This window comes from Sporothrix schenckii, assembly GCF_000961545.1.
Source record: "Sporothrix schenckii 1099-18 chromosome Unknown Cont44, whole genome shotgun sequence".
Taxonomy (NCBI): domain Eukaryota; kingdom Fungi; phylum Ascomycota; class Sordariomycetes; order Ophiostomatales; family Ophiostomataceae; genus Sporothrix; species Sporothrix schenckii.
In genome coordinates, this window is record NW_015971145.1 from 6228103 (window position 1) to 6247097 (window position 18995).

General features: G+C 53.0%; 5 protein-coding genes across 5 annotated transcripts; 3 read left to right on the forward strand and 2 right to left on the reverse strand.

Moving 5' to 3' along the window:
* Positions 1 to 3591: 3591 nt before the first annotated feature.
* SPSK_08988 (uncharacterized protein) lies at positions 3592 to 5307 on the reverse strand (the record flags this gene model as incomplete). The annotated part of the gene is made up of 3 exons (XM_016735570.1): positions 3592 to 4923; positions 5048 to 5092; positions 5182 to 5307. 3 exons carry the CDS (start codon positions 5305 to 5307, stop codon positions 3592 to 3594), a joined length of 1503 nt encoding a protein of 500 aa, XP_016588681.1.
* A 2948-nt stretch (positions 5308 to 8255) lies between these two features.
* Positions 8256 to 8513, forward strand: SPSK_10166 (uncharacterized protein; the record flags this gene model as incomplete). Its single annotated transcript, XM_016736717.1, has 1 exon — positions 8256 to 8513. One exon carries the CDS (start codon positions 8256 to 8258, stop codon positions 8511 to 8513), a length of 258 nt encoding a protein of 85 aa, XP_016588682.1.
* A 4235-nt stretch (positions 8514 to 12748) lies between these two features.
* Positions 12749 to 13684, forward strand: SPSK_09620 (uncharacterized protein; the record flags this gene model as incomplete). The annotated part of the gene is made up of 1 exon (XM_016736192.1): positions 12749 to 13684. The coding sequence occupies one exon, from the start codon at positions 12749 to 12751 to the stop codon at positions 13682 to 13684; it is 936 nt and encodes a 311-aa protein (XP_016588683.1).
* A 367-nt stretch (positions 13685 to 14051) lies between these two features.
* SPSK_09428 (uncharacterized protein) lies at positions 14052 to 15224 on the reverse strand (the record flags this gene model as incomplete). Its single annotated transcript, XM_016736000.1, has 1 exon — positions 14052 to 15224. The coding sequence occupies one exon, from the start codon at positions 15222 to 15224 to the stop codon at positions 14052 to 14054; it is 1173 nt and encodes a 390-aa protein (XP_016588684.1).
* A 1251-nt stretch (positions 15225 to 16475) lies between these two features.
* On the forward strand, positions 16476 to 18812 carry SPSK_08649 (uncharacterized protein; the record flags this gene model as incomplete). The annotated part of the gene is made up of 1 exon (XM_016735240.1): positions 16476 to 18812. One exon carries the CDS (start codon positions 16476 to 16478, stop codon positions 18810 to 18812), a length of 2337 nt encoding a protein of 778 aa, XP_016588685.1.
* Between the last annotated feature and the right edge of the window lie 183 nt (positions 18813 to 18995).

Here is an 18995-nt window from a genome sequence, read left to right on the forward strand (position 1 = left end):
TTTGACAGAGGGGACACGATACATGGTACGAGGTGGGTGACGAACAGCGGAAAATCAAAGACTAGGACGTATTCTATCTTTGTGTGTTGACATGTCTTTGGTGTGTTGGCGTGCATATGAGAAGACATACAATTATGTAGTATGTATGCATGTGTTGCTTATCCTTATGTATTCTGGTTTGTCTCTGTAACCTCTCGTACAGACAGACACTGCAAATGGAGTCGATGCGTGCAAAGGGACGAGGCTTTATAGTATAGCAGCCTTGCAAGTGGCGGAGATATCAAGTGAAGCAACAAAAGAGACGAAGTAGAAAAAAATGACAAAAATAGGTACAAGAGGCGAAGAGATGGTGTCGACAGCTGCAAGACTGGACGGTGAGACTGTTGGGTCCTTTTCTTTTGTCTTTCTCCTTCCTTCTCTATTCAAAATGACCTCAAAAGATACGGAAAATGAACGGCAGTTTCCCCGGGAGCCCAGCACAAGGCCGAAAGCAGGGCTTGAATCACTTCTTTGTGGATGCAGCGATATTCCAAAATGGCTCGACTGACACGAGATTTTTGGTAGTATTGATGACGGACAGCAAGGGGGCATACAACAAACGGGAAAACGATAAGAAAAGACGGTGGACGGACAGCCGCAGTAGTAGCAGACGCTGTCCCGTTCCCACATCATATTCCACCAATTCTGGGAGAAGGCATTCAACAAAACGAGACGCGAGGACGAAGCCCGTATACTGACTTGGAAACAATAGAGCGAAAAGTGACGAGGATAAGAGAAGGTCAATGAATGCGATCAGCTGAACTGCAGGTGAAGATACGAGTTGGCGGAGGGGAGATGAAGGAAAGGACAGAGGAGGAGGGAGGGCAACACGAAGAAATGCAGTGTAACCCTTTTTCTTTTTCTTTTTTTTTACGTCTCTACACTCCGTTCCCTTCGTTTCCTAGGCCGTTTATTGCCAAGACGCTGTGTAAATCGAGAAACCAACAAATGTCGTAAAGAGAAGGTAAGCCGACATGGACAGAGTAGAGACCAGCGATGAGAAGTAGGTTGCAGGTTGCGAAAATAATTCAGTAACAATAATACAATGTAACTATGATACAATAACACAAAGACACAAAATGACCACGCAAAATACATGGCTTTATTTCGCGTCGATTGAGGAATATTTTTACTTGTCAAACTCTGTTGTCAAAATAAGATAAAAGACAGGCTGATATTATCTTCTCTCGTTAGCGATCAGGATCTCAATGACAAACGTCAGATACAAACGCAACGGCCGTTGCCCTGTTCAGCGACAAAAGGAAAGTAGCAGGCGAGACAAGGCAAACAAGACAGTCGAAACCAGCTCAAACGGAAAAGGTTTTTTTTATTAAAAACATGCACCGTACAATACAACCTCAAAAACCTGGTGAGAAACAGCTCGGCTGGCAAACTGGCAAACTGGCGGTCAGAAGACACAGATGGACGGAAAGACAGCAGCCCACCATCCCCAAGACCCTTCGCCTATTTTCTTGTGTAACGACCTTGTCTCAATCGTCGTTTGCCTCTCTTGGCTCGAAGTCAGCGGCGGGCTTAGTCTTTTGTTTAAATGGTAAAATGAAATATAAAGCAGAAATGACAACACACCAACACCATCCCCAAACACGACATGTCGTAGCACGACATGGCCATTGCTCTATCCGTCAACGATTCGCCCTTGGCCCCTGTCATCTACACATCAATGATCCATCGCACCGCGGGATGGATCCGTCGGGATACATCTTGACGCAAGGTTAGCCGGCACGAAAATATTCCAACAGATTTCTTTCTGCTCGGTGTCTCCTTCTGCGGCATCCACCTTTTTCGTTTACCCCATTTCCCCCATCCTCGTGTCATTTCTCTTCACTGACAGCCATCCTGTCATCCACTGTGTCGGTTGTCTTGCACTAATGTTTGTCTTGTGTCTTGTGCCAGGCTGTACCTGTGCCTGTCTCGTGTGTCCGTCTCTCGCTGTGTTTCCTCTCTTCGCGTCGCTCGTCATCCGTCTGTCTCTGGTATACATTTTCGGCAACGGCAGCCACACCTGGCGTTTGACAAGTGGCTGTCATGTCTATCTGGTCCTGTCTATTTGGTCTTGTCGTTTGAAACTGTCAGAAACAGATCTCGGATTGATCAGTGCTTGCTGGCCATTGTATCAGTCTTGTCACCACAAGACTTATGGCGAGAATACACGACGTACGAGGATCAACGGTATGAATTAATGACACTCTTGCGTTCCCCGCCAATATCCCTCGCTTTCCGTTCAAATAAAGGCATCGTTGAAAATGGCAAGCGTCCCCCGTGGCAATATACGGCTGCTTGCGTCTTGTCTGCCTGTTGGATTTCTCGAAAGAAAACGTGACCGTTTGACATAATTTCAGCTTGACGGAAGTGTGCATAATATTGACTGAATGGCTGAGGAAAGGACAAAAACGTCAACGAATCACCTCTCCTTCGATACGCCATTTGTTCATGACCCAGCCAGGATTCAACTCTTCATGTTCGCGTCCAGCATCGTAACATTTTTGTCCTATTGGTCCCTTGCCATGTTCATCTTTCAGACACCTTTCCGACTTTCTATTTTGCTATTCCTATGGTGTTTCTTTTACCTTTTTTCAGCTACTGGGGCGCTTCGCACGACAATGACACGTCCGTCCAGGGTCAGGGAAATGGCCGTCAATGCACCGGGTATTTCGTCTACTCTTCATTGCATGACTCCCTCCGTCCTACCCCTTTGTTACTTCGTATTGACGTCTTGCATGCCCTACCCGATGCTCTTTTTTACCTGTAGTCGCAAGATACTGCACGCCCCGATGGTAAGATTACGTCGTATGTCGTGTTTGTATGATGGCCATCTTCATCCCGTCAGTCGCACGACAGCGGCAGCGGAGATGGCATAGCGGAAAGAAATGTTAATAATAAAATAGAAAAATAAAGTCGAGAAGAAGATTTCCGAGGAAGGACACGCCGTGTGGAGTTTTGTCTCGAGCACGAGTGTTGGGTGAAAACAAGTACAGATACAATTTTGTCGCGCAGGGGCGAGGAAGACGACCACGACCAGGTGGATGATGGACGGCTCCGAACGACATACAACATGCGTGTGGCCATCGTCCCATTTTCGCCGTCACTGCCGTTAGTCGATAGAGCGGTGGATTGCACAGAAAACCAGATGACAATTTGAAAAGAACAAAGTGATTGGGTAGATTTCAAGCATCAAAAAAGAAAGACCAAAAAACACCAGAAAATGGTCGAGATGGCCAGGACAGACTTTTCTCCTATCCGTCAGTGCGACGTACTCCTCGTGAGCAAACGTGAATGTGAGAAAGCAACAGTGAGCCGCCCAACTCCCACCATCGGCTATTGATTGGTTTCCCAGTCCCCGTTTCACCATGCTGTCAAAACAAACGGCTATCAACAAACCAATCAAAAAAGCAAGAGTAACAAATGGGTCGTACAAAAAAAAAAAAACTATATCATCGTAGGCTCAACTGGCCCCAGGATCCAACGTGGTATTCCCTTTGCTCATCCGTCTTTCTCTCTCCATCCATCCACCAATGCCCGTCATGTGGGTTTCTATGTGGTGTAGATGAAGTCTGGCCGCCTATCGCCCAGCATGTCAATTTCAGACGCAGTGAGGCCGGTGACCCAGCCGTCGCGGTCGCCACGCTTGCGGCGTGTGTTCTCACGGCGCAGCATCAGAGTCATGAGCACCGAGCCGCCAAACAAGAACAGTGCCATGTAGGACAAGACGACGCCGTGGCCGACAAAGTAGCGCGGGGCGGCAAAGTAAATGTTGGACGACACGATGCCGTTCAAGTTGCCCCAGCCAATGACGAAGCCGAGCACGACGCCGCGCTTGTAGACGCCTTCGGAATTGTTGGCCACCCAGGTAATGGTGTTGGCGATGCACGGATAGATGCCCAAGGCCGCCAAAAAGGTGCCGGCATACTGTACGCCAGGGCGCGACGAGCCGATGAGCATGCTGAAACCGACGATGCCAAGCAAGGACACGAGAATGTTGCAGAGGCCACGCTGCCGCGTGCGGTCGGCGACGTAGCCAATGACAATGGTCAGGATGGCGGCCGCGGCGTACGGCGGCACGGACACGAGCTGGCTGTGGACGACCGAGTCGCCCCAGCCCATGGCGACAATGATGGATGGCAGGAACAGCGAGAAGGCATACAGTGGCATGTCGCAGCCCATGTAAATGACCATGCCAAGCCACATCTTCCAGTCCTTGAGGGCGGCCCACAGGTACGTCGAGCGGAACTCCTCGTGGCCCGCAGACGCCTGCTGGTCGAGCTTGAGGCGGCGGATGACGCGGACGCGGTCGTCGGACGACAGAAAGCGGGCCTCGTCGGGGAAGTCGTGCACCATGAAAAAGGACAGGAGGCCCAAAAAGACGGTGAGGGCGCCCTCGACAATGAAAATCCATGCCCAGCCAGGGTAGCCGCGCTTTCCGTCCAAAAGGCCAATGGCCGCGGCGAGCAGACCACCAAAGGAGCCGGAAATGGCGGCACCCGAGAAGAAGATGGCAGCACGGATGCCAAACTCGGAGCGCTTGTACCAGCAGGACAGATAGTAGTTGATGCCGGGGAAGAGGCCGGCCTCGCACAAGCCCAAAAACCAGCGGGCTGTCAACAGGCCGCCGTAGTTTTTGACGAAGCCCATGCTCAGCATACTGAGTCCCCAGGTGACCATGATGATGGGGATGAAGATGGAGGGCCGTAGGCGCTTCAGGAGGATGTTGGTGAGGGGCTCAAAGAGCGAGTAGGAGATGAAGAAGATGGTCAGGGTCATGTTGAACTGCGGCGTCGACAAGCCCAGGTCGGTTGCCAGGTGGGCGATTTTGGCATTGCCGATGTTGGTGCGGTCCAAAAAGGCCATCAGGTACAAAAGACAGAGCTGGACGGACAGAGACGCGGTTAGTAGGGGGGTTTGAACCATTCTTGGAGACTTTGGAGATTTTTGGAGATATGCAAACGATGATTTTTTTGGCTTTTTTTATGGTGTCTCAGAGTTCACTCACCCATGGAATCAGAATTAAATCCAGGCGCCAAATCAATTTACGATCCTAGGATGGTCAGTATTCAGTATAGCACAATATAGCACATTATTGATGGCTCCAATTGGAGCGTCGTTGTTGGGAAAAGAAACACCCACGATGGCTTTCCGCTCAGCTTCGCTCAGGTGTGCGTCTGGGTCGGGAGGGATGTCGGACACAGTCGCCGTGTCAGCAGTCGCGGTGTCGGCCCCGGGGCTGCCGTGAGCTTTTTCGTCGTCACTCATTGTGATATTCTGGGTTGGTACAGCAAGGAAGAGAGTATGACGGGTTTGTTGCGTTCAAATGCGTTCGAAAGAGAAAAGGGGCAAGAGGAACGTAATAAAAATGGGAGACCGGGATATTTAGGGAGAGAGATGGAGAGCGAGAGAGAAGACAAAGCGGAAGGAAGGAGGCAAAGAGGTGATGGTGAAGTGAGGGGGATGACATTCGCTGTTGCCCTATTTTGTTGTTTTCCACGTCACTATTTGTGGGAAGCTCCTTCCCTCCAGGGTTTTTGTATCCTTCGAGGCAGGAGTTCTCGAGTCTTGGCTTGGCGGGCCTCCTTCTTCCACTTTTGATCCTTTCGTTCCTTCCAACCTGGAGAAGGAGCTGGGAGCTTCAACGTCGAGGGAATCAGAAAGTGGCAACGAACCTAGTCGACACACAAGAGCGTCCCAAAAACTGGGGCCAACAAACAGTACACGCACGCAGCAGGTGTAAGTCGGAGGAGGCGACCAAAGGGGAAAGTCGAGGTGGGGCTAGTGCGTGGTGGGAAGTGGCTAAGGAGAGGTGGAGGGAAGGAAGCAAGCGATGAAAAGGAAAAGGAAAAATAGCGACGCGAAATAAACCACGGCAGCCACCAACAAGCAGACGAGAAAGAAACGAAGCGACAGGGACAGAAGAGCGAGGGCAGAAGGGCAGCGGGCGTAAAGAGACAGACGCTGTGACTCCGAAGGGCGCCGCTGTGGAGGAAGACCGAGTGCGGAGATCAAAATGTGGTGAATGACACAAAATGCGTGGGTAGAAAAAGGCAATGATGGACGTGATGAAAACCCGGAATGGAGGAACAGAGGAGGATCGAATCTAGGCCTCCCAAAAGGGGATCGGGTGGGCGGCGACGTAATTTATCAGCAGGCGGCCAGTCCAGGAAATACCGGCGATTTTGACGGGATTGGGGAGCAGATAAACAGAAGAACAGAGAGGCCTGGCGCGTGAAGGCACTGTTATTTACTGTGAGAGAGTGTGTTGGCAGTGCCGCTCCGGGTCAATGACCCACATGGGATGATCGGCAGTCGACTGTTGCGGGGGGATCGAGGTCAATGTTGAAGCGAAAAGGGGGGCGACAAGGAGGTGACAGTGCGGGTGAAGAGCGGGCCTAGCCAAGGGAATAAGCCGCGTCCGAGCTGGCGTCAAGTTCGTCAGTGTAGTCTCGAGCGGTGGTCTCGACGGTTGAAGTTGGGCGAGGCGGGCGTGGCGGGATGGGAAAATCGGTGAGTGAATGGAATGGATGGAACAGGGTATGAAATCCGCGCTGACTCTCTTCGATGGCTTTGTTGTTTTCGTATCGATCCCACGTGAATGTACTCTGAAAATGCGTCTGATTTCGTGTGGTTGACCCCTGCACCAACTGGCCAACTTTAGGTTTCCGTTCTCACGAGGTGTTTAGTTATTTTCTGTTGTCCGTTGTTTTCGTGGTGCCTTCTTTTCGATTTCCGCGCCAGAAGCTTTGGAGAAAAGGCCACTTTTTCGATACCACCCCACCCAACCCAACCTGTATTTGTGCGTGTGTGTTTTTAGTATTTATTTATTTTTTATCGTTTTTTATTGTATTTTTTTCGTAAGTCGTATTTTCTCTATCCCTTAGCTTGGCGTGGGGAGACAGTGAGAAGAAACCGTAGGAGAGGAACGGCGTCGGAGTTCCCTCTCGCTTTGGTTATGGGCAGGGGTGACTCGGCCAGTTCGGGCGACTTCAGGCCGAGCAAACAAAACACCACAGAATATGCAAACGGACGGTCCAAGGTGCCGTACGAGGACGGCGGCTAGCGACGGAGATGGTCTCTGGATTCGACAAGGGAACAAACAAAGCTGTTAACGATTGCTGCAGGTTGTAATTTGATGCCGGTTGATGTCGGTATGAAGCAAGAGACTGGCCCGGAAGACTGCTTTAGGTTTGCCCCGGCAGACAAGAACAACGGATTATGAATATGGGAAGATGCGCGGGACGGGCAAATTGGGGCGAGAACAAAAGTGCTGGTGGCCGAGCCTTGGCATTTGTCGTTTGCCGCGTCCTGCTTCTATCGGAAGAACACATGAGAACGAATTCAAATTTAAATTCAAATCAAATTCAAATCTAACCTTGTCGGTTCGTGAGCTGGGGCATGCACCCGCGTGGCTTGGCCAGGATCGGTCGAACCGTGATTGACGAGACTGATGTCGTATTAGCACGAGTTGAGAAAGAATGGGAAAACAGAAAAACGACAAAATGAACCACGAAAAGAAACCAGGACCCGCCGCTCGGAAGACCAATGCACGAAAAGGGGCGACTAGGACAGGACGCCAGACAAGCCAAGAATGCAATATACGAACAGGACGCCATGTTCTTTCAGGGTCGTGGTATCCGTCCGTTTGGTAATTGGTAACGTCTTACCTTGGAGTTATCGTGCGTAGCTGCGGAGACTGTATGGTGCAGTCGTTGCCCAGTTGTTTTCGCAGCCTGCCTTACCGGACCGAGGATAGGAGGCGAAAGGAGACCTTAGAACGCCATCGCGGGTGGCGCACAATATACGAAGAGGCGTGAACGAATCCGGTGGATGGAGGAAGGACGATATAGAAGGAAGGTCGAGGAAGAGTCGACGAGATTAAGAATACCAAGAGAAGAAAAAAGTAGACGAGAACGAGCCTAAAGGAGGCCAATAAAAGAGTGCGGGAGCACAAATGACAGGGAGCAGAGACAGCAGGCAAGAATCAAAAACATGGCTACGTCAGGTGCATTTCTATGTGCTTTGCACCAAAAGGTTAAAGCCAAGAGCGTGGCTAAGAACATTGTGCGTAAAAAGGGTAACGGATGAAAAAAAAAGTGCTCGCCGCCAGGAAGCGGGTCTTCTTTTCCCGCGTTTCCGTCTCTTCTCTTGTGCGTCTGTTTCCAAAGGCACCATAAACTCGCATCGGACACAGCTTGCTCCGTATCACACACATGGCTCACATCACCATCACCGCCAGATCGTCGAGTCGCCAGGTTGCCGAGAAGGATTTTGTGCGCAGGCCGGCATCCTCTACACTTCATGCATGTCTCGACACATGCCACATGGCAAGCGCAGACGGAGAACGGCCGGAGAAAGATGATCAATGGACAAGAGGCGACATCAAGAGTCAAGACGGCCTTCCGTACGGACACAGCAGCTGCGTCAGGTACACAGCGTCGAGAAAGAGAAGAGGACAAGAAAAGGATTGACAAGGAGAGGATGCCGCGTGCCGCAACGCACGCGGCTTCCCTTGTGCATGCAAGCACGGAAGAGTAGGCAGACGTTGATTCAGGGCGCACAGGCGAGCTTCTGCCCAGGCGCACTTCAGGCGCACATGGATGTTCAAAAAGGGACAAAAATGGACACAAATGCATGCGCGCATGCATGGAATGCATGGAAGGATAGAAGAAGGCCAGGGTAGAGGACCAATAGTAAGAGCAAGAACGAAACAAAAGAAAAGAAGGGAGTGGACTGGGACACCGCGGAAGCAGCCCTGTTGTGATCTGCTGTGACCGCTGTAAACTGCATACGACGTATGCACGCGCACCGGCCGGTGGTCTGACGGCCCTGCTGTATTCCAAGTGCACGTTTTTTTTCTTCTTTCTGGGCCTGCGGTACTTCAAGGAGTTGCGCGGTTGCTGGCAGATAGCAACTGCACCTGACAACTGTGCCTACACGGAGACCATTTGTTGACATCGCCTCATCCTTCTTGCGCAGTCTGTTCTTTTCTTTTGTGGACTTGTCTTGGTCGTGAGGCCCGTCTTTATGTTTTTGTTTGAAAACAAACATTCTCAACAACCCACATTATTTGGCGTTGCGCTGTTCCCAGACCAGGCCGGCTTCGCTGTCGTGAACACATCGTTCTGTCCTACCCATCTGTACTTTGTGCAACAGGGACGGGTCACAGTCCAAAGATGTTGCGACCCCTTCTTTTTCCCTTCATCCCTCCTCACTCGTTTTTACTTTCACTGCCACTGACTAAGACATGCGATCAGAAACATGGAAAGAGACGAAGTGAGATTGAGATGTGTGACACAGACGAGAAGAAAAAGAGGGAGGCCGTTGCCACCAAAGAGGACAGAAAAGACACAGAAAGTCCAGAAACAGGGATGGTACACAGACAGAAAAGCACAGCAGAAATCAAACCACATTGGGAGAGGCAATAACGAAAACGAGAGATTCAATACAAAGGGAAAGGACAAAGGACCAAAGAGGAAGTATGCCGCATATCATATTGAGGCTGATGGGAGGAGGCACAGAGATTTGCGAGATAGCGTGGTGGAAACGGATGGGGGGAAAATAGGATGGTGAATATTTGGTGGAATTAAAAGAAGTTATCAGAGCGGTTTTGTCAAAATCCGCTTTCTTTTTCTTTTTCCTTTTATTTAAACAAATAGGAGATTAAGGCGTCGTATGTCATTCGACTGTTTTCAATATTACATTTCACATTGACGCACATAAATACAAACTGTTCACGCAACGCCATTATCGACTGACGTCAAAACATCCTTTCGTTTTCCTTCTTAGTGCTCATCGCCCAGACTTTGCCCAGATAAGGTCGGCCTTGCGTCGCCGCCTCCACTCTGGGGCATGCTTTAAGCTCTGCGGATCCAGTCCCCACGGCCCACGGAGTTTGCTTCGTACATCGTAGACCGGCGGGGGCTCGCCTCTTGGCTTTCCTTCTTGTCTGGCCATTTTGTGTTTTTCGCGTCCGACATCTGTTGTTCTCCTCTTTTTCGTTCTTTCTCGCTTCTTCGCGTCTTGGCTTTTCTTCTATTCAGATTTCAGATTTCGTCTCCAGCTCCGTTTCCGGAGCATTACGATGCATGGTGACTGATTTTCTCCAAACATACAACATACATCCGTCGTCGTTTCTCCGCACTCTCTGCCACTAGTCTGTGCTGAGGGTAGTTTCTGGCGCGACGTAACTCAATCCAGATTACACTCGACATGGGTTTTTGGTTTTCTTTTTGCCGGCCGGCCACCTTTCTCTCAAGCGGCTTGCATCGGATGATGCCCCTTGCTAGGCTCCGTAATTAGTAAATAAGAAATGAAATCGAATGGTAGAGAGGAGAGAGGCTAAACACATATTCAATGTGACGATATGGCTTGATTTGTGACCGAATGGCTTTGATGCTATTTACCCCTTTTTATTCCCTTTTTTTTATCATCTTTTACGGTAGTGTAACACTTGATGTACGAGGTGACACGGTGAGAGATGCTTCCACAATACCGAGCTAAGTGACAGTCGGACGTACGTTGCAGCAAGGCCCATTGTCGTGACCGGCTCGCGTTCTTTCAGTTTTCCGCTCGCGAGGCTTGAGGCAGTTGTCGGCGATCTTTGACACTGCGGCGAGAGACCTTCTTGCGCACAATTGCTGCTCTCGCTGCAAGGTGGGCGTCGCGCGAAGATTGGATTTGGTTTGTCTCGGCTGCGTTTGCGTCTTTGCATTGATAGCTAGATCTCCTCGCTCCTCTGCCATTGCTTCATCGGCCTCTTGAAAAAGCCGATTCTTCCGCCAACACGACAACTTTTTGGATTCATCGGGCATCTGCAAACAAGACGTCACATTTACACCGGCGGCCGATCTCGGCGTCTGCACTCGAGAACAAGAAATTGCATTTCGGATCCTCATCACAGCAGATGGACTGTCCATTGTTGTTGCACAAGATGAGCGCCAAGGCGAAAAGCAAAGGCTCCAACATCCACGACGCTCCCCGCTGCCTCGAGTTCAGCTGCGGCCAGACGGCAGGTCGGCACAAGCCTCAGCGTTCTTTGACCTCCAATAACAGCAGCTACCCGGGCGCTGTCCAGTTAAAGGCGTGGATTTGCGTCTTATATATTCGTCTTTTATTTATTTTATAGAAAACCAATATGCTGTGCTCCCCCAAAGCAATCACCAACAGCAATACTTGGGAGGCCATGGCCATGCCGCGACCCGCGTACTGCAGCCGCTGCCTTTCTGCCCTTGCCTTTTACCCATGCTTCGTTCGTGTGTCGATCCAGGCAGTCGGCACCGGCGAACAACAAGAAGATATGGCCAAAATGGCGGTCGAACAAAGAGACAACAAAAATATAGAACACTGGGAGAGCAGGAGTAATACACCGCACTCCGCGGGATGCCTGCTCTCAAGCAATACGACGTACGGCAATCCCGGTCCAATGCATATGCAAGAAGAAGATTGCTTTTGCCAATATTTCCTACATGGCTTTCTGCCTTTCCCCGGCTCTTCGCCTCTTTGTTTCGATTTCTTTCTTCTTTTCTTCCTTTAGTTTATGACTGAACTTCTCCGCCTGCCTTGTCGTACCTCACCGGTCAGCCACCGATTGACGATGGGCGTGGGATTCTGTTCATTGACGTGGACTCCCCCTTGCGCTCCCCAGCCACACGATAAGCCGACTGTAAAAGGTATCACAATCTGCCTTGTTGCAACAGGACTCTGTGTTGAGAACCCGCTTTGCTAAATGAAGGCGCTTTCCTGTTGCCGTCCGAGGAACCTGTGCTGTTCCGAGAACGCCCGTTTGAAAGCCAGCCCGGAAGCCAGCCCAAAGCCACCGCAGGACAAAACAAAGCCCCAGGACAAAAACTCGTCTTTCGTCCAGAAGTACGAATTACATCAGAAATCATTCCGGCGCCGTGTACGACGCATGTAGTGTCATACACCGCGCGCTGTCCAGCTCTGTTCGTCACTCGTCGTATACCGTCACAGAGGGATATGCGTGTTTATGCTTATTTAATGTCGCGTCCATTGTGTTGCGTTTCGTTAGATGCACTTCTCTAGGTGCATATCACCTGAGTATCCGCGCGGGGTGCAATCACAGCATTTGATTTTATGCTGGTCGTGATATTCGTGCCTCTTGCCCGTTATTCCGTTATGGTGGTCGCCTCGAGTCGCGCCAAGACAAATGCGACATGCCTATTGGTCACTAAAGGCACCCAGAATTAGGTCCCGTTGGGGCTCTGCGTCAACACCCCCGCACCACTACACTCCCTGATGTGATCGCATCAGCGTCACTACGAGTCGTGTGAGCGAGTGAGTCAACGAGGCCGAACCTTGCGGCACAGCCTCGCCGGTGACTCGAGCAGAAGCATTGCTTCGCCATCGTCTTCAAGGCGGGATGCCATTGCAGCAATATGGCTCTTATCGAGTGACAACCACAGCCCCATAAATGGCACGCGTTGTCTCGGACGGAAAAGAGAACAAAACAATAACTACAAACACATAAAAAGAGGAGTGGCAACCTCCACGCGGAGTCATGCCAGGAAACACGACAGGGCACCATCACAGCTGCATTTTGACCCAATCACCATTACTGTCGCCAGAGTAGTGTAAGAATAAAACAATACGATACGCCGTCCCTCCACCAGGGGCATCCTTATCAAACAATACCTATCTCGAGCAACTCGAGTGTCACGGCAAACAATCGCATCGAGCCGCAAACATGGGCCGCAGCGAGACGTCAGGCTTCCGCGGCTATCTTGTCCGCGTCCAAACAAAACAGGGCCGTGTTTATCGCCACCGCAACCTCCGCTTGGTGCTCGACAAGAGCAAGAGCCACGGTCTTTCACTGCAGACACACCGGCTGTCCGACCACCACGAGGGGATCACGTCCCACGAAGCGGGCGACCTCGGCAACAGTTCGTCGACGGACGGCCTGCCAGCGGTCGCCTGGCGGTCGTACGCCAGCAAGGACGGGGGCAAGAAGGCGGCCAGCGGGCGCCACATCGGTGGCCACTACACGATGCTCGAGGAGACCTCGCTCGACGAGTTTGTGCAGCTGGCCCACGCCAATCCAACAAAACTGCCGCCGGGCGAGTCGTCGGGCGTGCACGTCGTCGCTCGGGACGCGGCCAGCCTCGACGACGACGAGCAGGTGGCCAAGCTCTACAGCCTCGGCATTCTGTACGACAGCCCAAACCCAAATGCGGCCGACCATGCTGCGCCCGCCTCCGGCCTCATCGACGGCCCACCCCCCACGACCGGCGATGCTGCCTCTGCCTACCAGGCCGACAGCCTGGACACCATCCGCCACGCGGAGCCGCTCTACACGGTGCGCCATGTAGCAGCGAAGCGCAAGGGTAGACGTGTCGTGGGCCACAGCGCTGCGACGTCACCGCTGAAGACGTCGGCGTCGGAGACGGCCGAGGCTGGTGTTCGGCCCGCCGCGCAGGACGATGACGGAGATGACAGAGTGACCCCGCTCTATGCACTGAACGGTGTCTGGGAAGACGCCGAGGGCCAGACAATTGATGGCCGTGCGCTGTTCAGCGACCTCGAAGAGTTTGAATATGTTGTGTTGGCGGACGACGACCTGGCGTCGCTCGCTGGGTCTTGGGTTGATCTGGAGAGTGTACCGGACACGGATGACGGCAAGTAAGAAAAGCAAGGCACCTACTGCTTTTATGTTTCATTTATATATCCAAAAGTAAATAAAACGAATACACCTCATAGCTGTGGTGTCCGTTTTTGACTGCCTCCTATCCATATTATGATATCCAAAAGAGGTAAAATAAAGCACATTCAACAAAACAATATCCGCTGCAAAACTGCTGGGACAGCACAAGGGAAAAAATTTATGCAGGGTATCGACAAATGTAAAAGATCCAAAAAGGGCTGCAAAAGTGGAAAGAATGCAGCAAAGCAAATTAACCCAAGTCAACGCCAGCACAAGAGACCACGATATACAAAAGACGGATGCAAAGGAAATTACAGCGTCATGTTGCCTGCGCAAAGGAGAAAAGGACTCATCTCCTTGGCGGCGTCGGCGGTAGTGTCGGCGTCGACGGTAGTGTCGGCTGCGGCGTTTGCACCGGTAGCACGGCCCGCGGCGTGGCTGACAGTTTCATAGACAGCAGCGTGTTCATCAGGCGGTCGACCTCCGTGTTGAAGGCCAGAGACGCCTCGCCAAAGACGGCCGCTGTCTCTTCAATGTTGTGGCGAGCGTCAAAGACGGTAGCCTGTAATGTCCGCTTCTCAGCCTCGGCGTCTGCCAGCATGCGATCCCGTGCCGCCACGCGCTTGTTGGCCGCGTCGAGCTGCTGTTGTAGCTCGCGGATCTCTTCACTCTGCTTCTCAACGACGGCGGTGGTGGCCGCATGTTGCTTTCGCTCAACATCCAGCTTCTGCAGGTCGCTTCCGTGGGCGCGTCGGCTGACGGTCAATTCGTCGTCGACAGCTTTCCGTCCCTCTCTCTCGATCTGCAGATGCATCTCAAGCGTCTGCTGCCGGGCAATTTGCATCTGCAGCTGTTGGTCAACGTGTCCGAGCTGTGCAATATGTTTGTGTAGATTGTCAATTTCGAGGTCCCTAGCCTCCAACTGGTCTTTCAGGTCCCGGTTGTCGATTCGGAAATCTTCCATGATACCGTTGTGCTCGTCCTGTTCCATGAGAAGGGACTCGATGCGCTGCTCGGCGTTGGACAGCAGTTCTTTTGTATCATCGTGGCGGCGTTTCTCGATGAGGTAGTATGAATCCTCCCTCGGCGGCGCCCCGAGTGAGGAGAGCAGCCCTTGTGTTGCCGGTGGCAAGGACGATTGCGACGACGGGGCAGACAACGTGCCCGTTGCAAAGCCGTTGCCGTTCAGGGAACGGAAATTGTTGACAATGTGCTCGAGACGGGCGACAACCTCTGGCGATAGGCCCGACAAGTCGACGGGTGATGCTGGGTCATTGGGAAAGCCCCCAATCGAACTGGTGGGTAAAACGGAGGGCGGAGGCAGCACAGGGCCTGGATCGAGCTGGTTGGCGACGCCGTTGAGAGTATCAAGTACACCAGCGCTGCTGGCGTCCGGTATTGGCGACGACATCTTGTCGAGGCCGAGGCTGCTCGACACGCCGATGAGGTCGAGTGGGAGTGGTTTGGGGGCGAAGGGGACGAAAGAAGGCGACGAAGGACGGTCCGTCGTGTAAGAGGCCATCGGACCACGCAATCGGATCGCAATTAACGTCGTCGCTCTGCCGGTAGGATCGTGCACTGTCTAATAACTAAGCGAGCCTCCAGTTGATAAACGAGGTCGAGGTCGAGGTCAACGTAGGGTCACGATATGTGCTTGGGTAGGCTGAAGGTGTATTAATTTGTTGGAGATGTTTTGATGTTATGTGGTCTTGGGGGTGAATAATTGAGCCAGCAAGCAGTTTTGTGCTGTTGGTAAGTTGGTAAACTGTCCCGGAACGGGACAGAACAAGAAAGCAGAATACAGAGTACGCGAGAAAGAAAGGCGACACACAAGAGCAGCTGCAGTCCCCTGGTCTTCTCACTGACAAATGCGGTTAGCAAGCGGCCTCTACTCTTGAGTGGCCGTGCAGACTAAAGAGGGTAGGTCGCGTCGGATGGCCGTGTGGAGTAGCGGCGTCTCCTTGGTACTCCGCAAATATTGGCACTCAAGAGGGAATGGAAAGGGGGGGGGGAAACGAAGCAGAAGACTTGAGAGGGGATGAGGTTAATGAGGAGAGAGAAATTATGCGGCTACGACGCAGGCGAGTAAAGACGTTAAAAGGGGCTGAAGCTGTCGTGTTGACAAAGCGCGGGAAAGGACGATCAGGTTACGATTCTACTACATGCGGAAAGAGCTCACTGCAAATGGAGCCAAGCAAGATCATGGAACGGCAGTAGAAAAGATGGCAAACCCTAGCGAGAAAACAGACGAGGCTATCCGTATCGAAACAGTCTCTCCGTCGCAGTGTTCGCCGTTCCAACACTCTCGAAAAAGTACTCTTGTCCGACAAATTCAGGCCAACAGTGGTCAGCCTTGGATGGCTACTCCGCCGCACGCGTGTGAGTGGGTCACGTCGTGACCGGCTGGCCAATTGGAAAGCATTGGCCGGCGCTGAGGTTCTGGATGTGGGGGAAGGAGCGAGGTGTAAGGGACGTGGTTGGTCGCGAAGGACAAGGGGGGAATGCAAACCAACAGAGCCAAAAGGATAAGGGACGGGACGATGAGGGATGGATGTTGGGGGCAAGAGGGGGCAAGGAAAGATACGAGCCCCCGACTAGGGCCTGTGACTTGACACAGCTGGCTCTTATTCACCACGTACTTTAGCCAGACGCAGAGCCTCTCTCAACGCGGCCAAGCGACGGTGGCCGACACCGGTAACCGACAAACGACTGTCGGCCGCCTCCCAGGGACAACATAACATACACGCCTGGCAGCGATGATGCCACTGCAGCCATGCGTCTCATCAACACAAAGACACTCAAGCTCGAAGAGTATTTCAACAACATCCCGCCGTATGCAATCCTCTCACATACGTGGGGCGATGGCGAAGTGACCTTTGCGGACTGGTGCAACGGGCTGGCCACGGTGCGTAAAAAGGAGGGCTTCCGCAAGATCGAGCTGACCTGCCAGCAGGCGGCGCACGATGGCTATGAATATGCCTGGGTCGACACGAACTGCATCGACAAGACGAGCAGCTCGGAGCTGTCGGAGGCCATCAACTCCATGTTTGCATGGTACCGCGACGCGCAGGTCTGCTATGTCTTCATGAAAGACGTCGTCGTCCCGGGCGAGGACGGCAACCCCATGCCCTTGGTGACGCCAGGCGAGCCGCCGCCGCCGCCACCGGGTGGCCGTCCTAAGTACCTCGCCGACCCAGCTGTGCGCCGCGCGTTCAAGGCGAGTGCCTGGTTCACGCGCGGCTGGACACTGCAGGAGCTGTTGGCCCCGTCCAAGGTGCTTTTCTTCTCGTACGAGTGGCTGCCGTTGGCTACCAAGGAAACGGAAGGCATGCTGATTAGCGACATCACCGACATTGACCGAACCTACATCAAGCGGCCTGAGGATGTCTCCACGGCGAGCATTGCGCGCCGCATGTCGTGGATGGCAAAGCGCCGCACAACACGCATCGAGGACACCGCATACTGCTTGCTTGGGCTGTTCGGCATTCATATGGCGCTGCTGTACGGCGAGGGCCATCGGGCGTTCCTCCGGCTGCAGGAGGAGATTATCCGCGTGTCCAACGATCAAACCATTTTCTGCTGGCAGGCTAGCAAGGTCGGAGGGCAACCGCCACAGACGCTTTCCAACAGCGAAGACATGCTGCCGGCACCAGCTGGTGCCAAGAACGCCGCTTCGACGAACCCTGTGCGGCAAGACACGCACCGCAAGGCCGAGCTGGAGCAGTGGACCAGTTTTCTCGCGCCGCATCCCAAAGTCTTCCGTGACTCGGCCCTCTACTTCTCCGAGTTTGGCAACACCGGCAGCGGCGGCGGCGGCGGCACCATGGGCGGCTGGAGCGGTGGAAACATGCCCGGTAGTGCTGGAAGCTTCAGCACATTGGGAAGCGCAAACGCTGCGTCCGGATCGTCTGACATCGGCCCATACGCAATCACAAACTTTGGCCTGAGCATCTCCCTCCCTTTGCTCTACACTGCCAAGGGAGCATGTGCTGTTCTTGACGTAGGCTACCGCCGCACGTCCAACGATCGGGCGTCCCGCGTCGTCGTCCCGCTGCACCGCCTCCAAAGCGGCCACTATATTCGCCTGTCCACCCAGCTGTTGATCATGCAGGTACCCGCCGCCCTGACTGCCTCACGGACCCAAATCTTTGTTGACTGTCGAAATGCGCAGTCCCGCGGCACGGCATTGCTGCTCAACCAGCGCGTCAGCGCACGGCCTGTCAATATGGCTGGCGGCGCGGCTGACAAACACCAGCCTGTTCTCTTCTTAACCTTCAACCGGCCCGTGGACCTCGACCGCACCCCGGTGGCGGCATCGGACATGGATTTCGTGCCATTTCACAGCGCCATCGAAGTCAGTGTCCACGGCTTGGGCGCACAGAGCGCTGCCATTCTTTCTGGAAAGGCTGCTGCTGGCGGCGTTGGCATCAATTACGGCAATGGCAATGCTCCTGCAGGCGCCGCCACAACAGAGCTGTTCCACCTCCTCGTGGGCGCCCGTACCAATCAAGCAGTCACGTCCGACACTCCTGGAGCGGTCAGCAGCGGCGGCAGTGCTGCCACCAGGAAGCATCGCGGCGTCCTGCCGCACGCCTCGTCCTCGTCCAACTCGTTGTCATCAAATCCTAGTACTCCCACAGCCTCGGACGACCATGTCAGCCTGGACTGGCACGCCGATGTGTGGGCACAATCGCCGTCACTGCTCGGCGTGTTTTCGGGCACCGCAGGCAAGGCCACCACCCTCAAACCGCTGGTTAGCCGCTTGTCAGCCGACTACTTTGGCTCCTGGTGCACGTCCCGTGCCCTGCGAAACGTCTTGTCCTGGCGATACTCTACGGAGGGTGCACTAGTGGTTTATTTCGAATTGGATGAGCTGTACAGTAGTGGTTCTGGGGAGGGAGCAGAGGGAAAAAATGGTACCGAACGTACTGGCACCCTGACGACGTTGAATGGCGACGACGACGAGCTTGTGCGCTTCAGTCACTTACGCCGATCCACCGCGACGACATCTTCCATAGAGCAACTGTTCGATATGATGGCGCCGTCGCTGACCTCAACGCTATCCAAAATGACAACTGCGGCATGGGACACGTCGGTTTCAATAAAGTGACATAGATAGGCAACTCTGTTGATGCTGTGACGAGTTTTGCAATAATCCACATTGTGAAGTTGGTTGTCTTAGGATGTTTTGTCATGATACCCAATTTAATATTTCATCTTTTATTTTCCAGTAAATCTCGATATTGTCAAATTTTATGTCCCAGCCATCTGTCGGTCACAAGAGAGCATTGGC